Source organism: Camelina sativa, chromosome 19 (genome assembly GCF_000633955.1).
Source record: "Camelina sativa cultivar DH55 chromosome 19, Cs, whole genome shotgun sequence".
Taxonomy (NCBI): Eukaryota; Viridiplantae; Streptophyta; class Magnoliopsida; order Brassicales; family Brassicaceae; genus Camelina; species Camelina sativa.
The window spans coordinates 14,932,865-14,941,423 of NC_025703.1; the positions used below are offsets into that span (position 1 = coordinate 14,932,865).

At 37.9% G+C, this 8,559-nt stretch overlaps 1 protein-coding gene across 2 annotated transcripts; it reads left to right on the plus strand.

Moving 5' to 3' along the window:
• On the plus strand, window positions 6,224-8,115 carry LOC104766383 (heat stress transcription factor C-1-like). Of its 2 annotated transcripts, none has more exons than XM_010490261.2 (3): window positions 6,224-6,755; window positions 6,890-7,584; window positions 7,694-8,115. In XM_010490261.2, the coding sequence occupies exons 1-3, from the start codon at window positions 6,531-6,533 to the stop codon at window positions 7,785-7,787; spliced, it is 1,014 nt and encodes a 337-aa protein (XP_010488563.1). In that variant the 5' UTR covers window positions 6,224-6,530; the 3' UTR covers window positions 7,788-8,115. The 2 variants fall into 2 exon arrangements, with proteins under 2 accessions (XP_010488563.1, XP_010488562.1); XM_010490260.2 differs by having other exon boundaries at window positions 6,225-6,755; window positions 6,890-7,546; window positions 7,668-8,115.

Consider the following 8,559-nt stretch of genomic DNA (forward strand, 5'->3'; position numbering starts at 1 on the left):
TATAAATCTAAATAAATAAATAAAAAATAAAAAAAACACATCAACAACATAGCGCGGTGCCAACCTAGTTATTTTTGAAATTAATAATCTTGCACTCTCTTTGGGGTGCTCTTTCTCTCCATGACGTATGAAATGATGTATAATTGACTACTAAACTATCTTATCCGTACTCCGTACTACATCAATATTTTTCTATGTGCGATTATACTTAAAATTATGTTCGTATATACCTGAATTAAACAAAGTAATTAATAAACAATCAAGAAGAGAGAAAAAAACACTCGAGTAGTGGAGTGTGAATCGCCAGCTAAAAAGATTCTACACAACGTGTCAAGTCATTACTCGTTCCTTTGTCACTAGCCAGTGCGGACCATGTCAGTATCCCACACACCCACACGCTCGATCGTCCTCTCTTGAAAATATCTCGCACAATGGCTGGGACCAAATAACTTGCCACCTAAGTAAAGCAATTGACCTAAGGCTTTTGAGGCACCTGCATGGGTTCCATATTTGTCCCGTGACAGTAGTATGAAAGCAAAACATGAACTTGCCACGTTATTACAAAAGGCAGACCACGTCACCGTCTGAGTGTTTAAACAGTAGACACTATCTTGCTCTTCTTTATTATTTCGTTAGGGACAACAAAAGTTACGAAGTGGGGGAGAGATGTCTCCGATTACTTTTTAATTGCTCCTCTCAATATTTAATAAGTCATCAAAATAGAAACATAAAAGTAAATTATAGGTTGACAAAGAACTTATGTGATTAAGATATAAATTAGTTAACAGTCTTGAATTTATTCAAAAAATAATTGTAATCAATTGTCGTAATAGAGAGGTAATTAACCTATCAATCTTGACTACTAATTTTCTACTAAATTCAAGCACTCGCTTTTGAAAAAATTTCAAGATCCCTTAGGTTTCGAAATTATTGTACTATAATACTATTAATCAAACAAACAAAAACTATAGCTTGTGGATTAGCTAACCCCATTTGGCGATCAGAGAGTTATTTATTGATCAAAACAAAGTTGTAAGATTCGAATTAAAAAGAAATCTTTACCATAAAAAGAAAGGAGACAACAATAAAAAAAAAATGAAAAGTGGAGAAACTGTCTCTCGCCTATACGAGGAGGTCATTGTCTCTTAGGCTCTCGAGGATTAAGGACCATGCTTTGATTCAATAAATTGCTGTTTTATTCAAACTAAATATATTATTATAACACACGTAATATGTGGTTAGCATTTGACACACGTCCCCTGAATTAAGTCTAGATTAATTAATCAGTATATAATTAGGAAAGTTTTATATATAAGATTTGCTATTGGATTTTTCGGTGGTGGCTTAAACAATAAACAATAAAATAGTACTGCCTTTGATGCGTGTGATTTTGATTGGAACTAAGGGTTTTGATTCTTAACCAAGCAATCTTTTGTCCACTGAAGTAGTTTATATTATATGCTTATGGAGTTTTATTTATATAATACTCCTATAATTAGATAACTCTTTTGCAAGACATTGTGTGGCTAATTTATTCCAGAGTCCATGGACATGTATACGAAAATAGTGAGCTTTTGCAGATAGAATAGTGTGTCTTTGACCACCATGTTTTGTAGTTTTTCAACTATATATATCATCATGTTTACTTGGCATTTAGTGTTGTTGTTTGCAATAAATAACGACTTGAGGAAATGTCATTAGATTGTCTTAATGATATGCGACAAAGAAAATGTCTTGATGAATGATGATAATTTAAACACATATTTTTTTTGTCAACTGGTTTTATATTGATAATATAGATTATAACTTCCCTTCTTTACAAAAACATCTACACCCTTAAGACCAACGATACACCCTGCATCGTATCCAAACAGTCCTCTCTATTTCTACTCTCTGTTTCTACAAACAGACACAGTTAAACATCAATTTCTACCTATACCAAAATAATGGCTAATCCTACTCTAGCCATTTAAAACTTAAGTTCAATCAGAGGATAGTCTTGTGTCTTCAGCAAAAAAGTACCTCAACCACTCCGGTTGCCCCATCGCCACATACGATTGGAGTCTACAATCTTGAGTGACACTTTGTGCTATCATAAGTGCTCCTCTGTTTGAAAATGAGTTTTCCAAAAAGAATTTACTATCCTTGAAACCTCCCCTCAGTCTGCTAACCTCATTTGATTGGTATCGAAATGTAGGCCATAATGCAGGCTTTGTAACCACCTTTACCAAAAGCTGATCCTGCAATCCAAAAACCACATTCTCTATCCGATGGCTTCTCATACTTTCCATAACCCACAATAGCCCTTTAAGCTGAGCTTCTTGCTTATCCTGGACCATTGCCATAGCTCTTCTACTATGCAACAACACCCTTCCATCGTGGTCCCTTAGGACCCACGCACAACCCAACAAATGATTTCTAGCCGACCAAGAGAGTCCTATATTACATTTCAGCCAATCTCTTGTTGGTCTTTTCCACCCTGGTTTCTTTGAAATTTGTCTCGATTCTCTTCCTCTTGGGACTTCCCCTTCCCCACGAGCTTCAACTTCTTCCTCCTCATCTGATTCCTGTTGAGCGTCAACCCACTCCTTCCAGTCTTCCTTACTTTTAGTGATCGTTTCCTGCGGAGAGAAATTTGTTCCTTCAAAAGCCACCAGATTTCGATTCTTCCAGATTTTCCACATCACCCAAGGGAACGTTTTTTTTTACTCCTCCGGTCACTGAGAGTTCTTCATATTCAGTAAGAAGTATTGAATATTTGAAAAAACCGACCCATTGTGAAACCCTAGCTCTGGGGATGGGATCCCCGATAACGCCCACAACTGGCGAGATAAAGAACAAGAAAATAAAACATTATTGATCGTTTCTTCTTCTCCACCACAGGTTTGACAAGAGTTTTCAATCCTCAACCCTCTCCCACACAGAGCGTCTGCGACCAGTAGAGCACCACACATCACCTTCCAAAGAAATACCTTAATCTTCGAGTCCGTCTGTATTCCCCATACTTGCTATTTTAATGGGTTTGTTGAAGGCTGCACATTTGCTTCCTCTCTTATCGATGGGTTTAACGATTGAGAAGCCAACCAATACGCAGACTTAACCGAGAAGTCTCCACTTTTGTTGTACTTCCAAGTATAGAAATCCTCTATCTCAGGGACTGGTTTTATCCTTTTGATTCTCTCAGTATCAAGCTGTAGAAAATGATAGGCCAAAGCTTTTGCATCCCATGTTCGAGTATCCTTGTCTATCAATTCAGAGATTCTGAGATCCGGGTTAAAGACATTGTTTCTTCTCCAAGGGGGCCTCAATCCATCATCATCAACCCAACTATCTAACCAGACTCTGAATGTTTTCCCATTCCCAATATTTTTAGTTAACCCTTGTACCAAAAGATCTCTCCCAAACAAAATACTTCTCCACGCATAAGATGGTCTTGCTCCTAATGTCGCATTTAAAAATTCTGTATTCGGAAAATACCTGCTTTTCATGACTTGCGCAAATAAACTCTCTGGGGCCTGCAGTAGTCTCCAAGCTTGTTTAGCCAACAGAGCCTGGTTAAAGGTATGGACATCTCTGAATCCCATTCCCCCTCTATCTTTTGGAAGGCACAACTTTTCCCAACTGATCCAATGTATCTTCTTTGCTTGTTCTGCATTACTCCACCAAAACTCTGCCATAACACTAGTTATGTTTTCACAAGTTTTCTTGGGTAGTTTGAAGCAGGACATAGCGAACACCGACATTGAAAGAGCCACCGATTTAAGTAACACCTCCTTCCCCGCTCGCAATAAGAGCTTTGAGAACCAACCCGAGGTCTTTGACTTAACTTTATCCCTTAGATAGTTCATCAGTTCGATCTTTGATCTGCTAAAGCATTCTGGGAGTCCTAAATACGTACCAGCACCACCTTCTTTCAAAATTCCCATCTTTTCTTGAATACTTTTCTTGGTCATAGGGCAAACTTTGGATCCAAAGGTGATTGACGATTTATTCAAATTTATTGACTGCCCTGTAGCCGCTCCATACTTTCTCAACGTCACCATGAGAAAGCCTGCCTGAACCAAATCTGCTTTGCACATGAATAAACTGTCATCCGCGAATAGCAAATGATGGACCTCCGGACCTTCCTCGATAAATCTGATTCCCTGGATCTTTTCTTCTCTTTGTCCCTTGTTTAAGAGATGAGTCAAACCCTCAGTACAAAGGACAAAGAGGAACGTCGAAAGCGGGTCTCCTTGCCTTAAACCTCTATGCGGATGGATCATACCAAAGGGTTGATCGTTGATAAGCACAGAAAAGGTAACTGTCGTCATACACTTCATTATCCAATCTATCCACCTTACATGAAACCCCATCACTGTCAACATTGCCCTCAAATAGCTCCACTCCAGTCTATCGTACGCTTTAGACATGTCTGTCTTCACCGCCATAAACTGTGAGGAAATCTCTGAATTCACCTTTAGACAATGAACTGGTTCATGAGCCACTAGGATGTTATCTGTTATCAACCTCTCTGACACAAAAGCGGACTGATTGATTGAAACTATGTGCGGGAGAATCTCTTGCATCCTGTTCACCAAGATCTTCGAGATAGTCTTGTATAGTACCGAACATAAGCTTATTGGTCTTAGATCACTCATTTCATTCGGATGATGAACTTTTGGGATCAAACACAGGTGAGTATAATTCCACTCTGCAGGAAATCTTCCCGTTTCAAAAAACCTTTTGATCTCTTGTGTAAACTCTTTACCCACTATCTGCCAATTCTTCTGGAAGAACAAGGCGGACATACCATCTGGACTCGGAGCCTTTGAGGCATCAATGGAAAATACTGCTTCTCTGATCTCATCTGATGACACGGTAGCTATCAGTTTATCATTCATCTCAGTCGACACTGTAGAAGGAAACTCATCAAACCACACCTGGAAACTCTGGGGATTGGAAGACTTGAAAAGATTATTAAAATAATCTCCTGCCACATCTCCCTTTGCAGCTTCAGATCTTTTAAGGACCCCTTGAGCATCTTTCAACTGATCAATCCTTTTTCTAGCTTTGTTCCCCTTCACTAAGCCATGGAAATATTTCGAATTTCTATTGCCCGCTCTCAGCCATTTGTGTCGACTGCGTAGTCTCCAATATTTCTCCTTTGCTCTATAAGCTTTTGCAAGTTCTCGTTTGAGGATGTGTACCTGATGTAAGTTTGGCCATCTTTCTGATTGAATTCTCTCCAAAGCCATCTCACACTGGTGTATCTTGTCCCTGGAATTCACATAATTTTCCTTTTTCCAAGCACTTAAAGCTTTTCTGCAATCTCTAAGCCTTTGCGACACTAAAACACCTTCTCCATTTAAACCTGGCTTCCAAGCCTTTTCAATGGCTTTCTTAACCGCTTTGTTATTCAGAAACCTCCTGTCAAATCGAAACTGGCCCCTATACTTCTCTTGAGACTCCATCAACTTGACCAAAACTGGGCGATTATCTGAGCTTCTCATATCCATAAAAGCTTGATTAGCCGCTGGAAAACTAAGGAACCAGTCTTTATTTCCAAAAGCCCTGTCTAATCTGCTCTGAATCCAGTGATCCCCTCTTCTACCTCCCCAAGTAAACTTATTGCCACTACTAGCCATTTCCTCCATACCACATGCTTCAAGCATCTCAGCAAAAGGTTTGAAGGTATTATCTCCTCTTCTAGGGCTTCCAATCTTTTTCCCATTATGCAAAATAGCATTGAAGTCCCCTATCATGCACCATTTGTCCCTTCGACCCACTCTAAACCTACTCAGCCTTTCCCACACCGTCCTACTACTACTAAAATCCGAATCCCCATATATCTAACATATATTGATCAGTACTTTTTCAATTTGTATTTTTTTTTTAGATAAGTAGGATATTTTTAAGTTAAAATCTGGATATATACCTAAATAATTATGAAAAGAAAACAAAATATTATATTTTCTCTTTTTCACTTTCTAAGATATTTTAGAAATTTATCTTTGCTTCACCTAAATTTATTCTTTACAAAATTTTATTTAGACTACAAACCAAATTGAGTGGGGCTGTTATGTGTTCTTCTTATATCTCAATTAACTGATTCCTACAAACAAAGATCACACTATAGTCTATATAGTTTTCATGAGTAACGATCGAATAAAAAATCGTAACACAGCTTGATATGCATACAATTTCATTAGATCAAAATAACTTGTCACATAAGAAATAATATTAACAAAAACAAAAAGGGCAAAAAAGACGTGAAGCTTTGGGGGACACCTGCATTAGGTCCCACTAGTTCACCCGTGACACCGTAAAAGGAAAACACGAAGTCGCCACGTTATCACAAAAAGCAAGCCACGTCAATACAGTCTCACTGTCACAACCACTTAAACTTACTATTTTTTCACAATTTAAGATCCTATTTTTTTTTGTTTATATAAACTCACCAGCTTGCTCCTTAATTTCTTTACGAACAACAAACGTATAAAGCGATAAAAAACGAGAGAGAGAGAAAGAGAGAGAAAAAAAATATAGATATGGAGGACGACAATAATAACACCAACACCAACAACGTGATCGCACCTTTCATTGTGAAAACTTATCAGATGGTCAACGATCCTTCGACCGATTGGCTCATCACTTGGGGACCTGCTCATAACAGCTTCATAGTCGTTGATCCTCTCGACTTCTCTCAACGGATCTTGCCTGCTTATTTCAAACACAACAATTTTAGCAGCTTCGTTCGTCAACTCAATACCTATGTAATTCATCTTTACTCTTTACTCTTTCTTTCTTTCTTTTGGACCTAAACTCATACATCTTCTTGACAAAATCGAAACAGAGGAACAATATTTTCTCTTCCTATACTAATTTGTTTCTTTTTCTTTTTCTTTAGGGGTTTAGGAAAGTGGATCCGGACAGGTGGGAGTTTGCGAACGAACATTTCTTGAGGGGACAGAAGCACTTACTAAGGAACATAGCACGTAGGAAACACGCGCGTGGGATGTACGGTCAAGATTTGGAGGACGGCGAGATCGTGAGGGAGATCGAACGGTTGAAAGAGGAGCAAAGAGAGCTAGAAGCTGAGATTCAGAAGATGAACCAAAGGATCGAAGCGACAGAGAGGAGACCGGAGCAGATGATGGCGTTCTTGTACAAAGTCGTGGAAGATCCTGATCTCCTCCCGAGGATGATGCTCGAGAAAGAGCGAACAAAGAAGCTAGTCTCGGACAAGAAGAAGCGTCGTGTCACGATGTCCTCCACTGTTAAAGCAGAGGAGGAAGAAGTACTCGAAGAAGACGAAGGTAGGGTCTTTAGAGTGATTTCATCTTCGCCGTCTCCGTCCTCAACTGAGAATCTTTACCGGAACCATTCGCCGGAGAATTCGTTGGGGTGGTGTGTTCCAATAACGCAACAAGGACAGTTTGGTAACTACGATACCGGGCTAGTAGCAAACTCGATGATCTCTACGTCCTCGTCTTCCACGTCATCATCGTTGACATCGACGTTGTCTTTACCGGAGAGTGTAAACGGAGGAGGAGGAGGAGGAGGAGGAGGAGGAGGATGTGGGAGTATACAAGGAGAAGCAAGGTATAAAGAGACATCGACGTTTGGAGGAGTGGCAGAGTCAAATCCACCAACAACACCGCCTTATCCGTTTTCTCTGTTTCGANTGTGGGAGTATACAAGGAGAAGCAAGGTATAAAGAAACAGCGACGTTTGGAGGAGTGGTAGAGTCAAATCCACCAACAACACCGCCTTATCCGTTTTCGCTGTTTCGAGGTGGCTTTTAGCTTTTAGCTTCACATGATATATGATCTTCTTATTATTATTATGGTTCTTTTATTTATTTTTTTGCTCTTTTTTGTTGTTGTTCTAATTATTTTGGTAAACGTATAACCAAGAAGAAAAATAAGGACAGAAAGATCGATATATAGTTGTTAGGTTACGTGACAGGGGGAGATAGATAGAGTCAGTAGTCATCGATTATAGAAAGTTTGACAGTATATAATTTTCCAATTATATTTTGTTAAAGTTGATATGTTGACTTTGGTTTTAAGCATTTTTCAGGTGATTTGTAATTTATTCCATACTTTTGTAATAAACAACATTTTTGATCTTCTTTGGTGTGTTTTTTTTTTTTATGCTTTTTAATTTAAATATTAAAGATATCTTCTCTTTTGTAATAATAACAAAATATGTTTCACTTTTTGACACTTTAGTTTATTTTTGTAATATATTTTAATATTAAATAAAATTTAAATTTATCCAAATGACTTTCACTTTTTGGCTAATACTTTACAGTATATTAAATTAAATATATATATTTTAGTGATTAATTATAAGCACATGCATTAATTATATCCCATATAGAAGATAAAATTTTGTATCCAATGGCTTCGAAAACAAAAAGGTGATGAAAATAGAAGGCTAGTTTTATTTACCGGACTAAGTTGTATGTGGATTAATATTTAGGATCAAAGAGAGGAAACATATTTTCAGAAGTTTTTGGAGTGTTCGAATATGAACAATAAATAATAAGAATTAGGAAAAAAATATATGAAA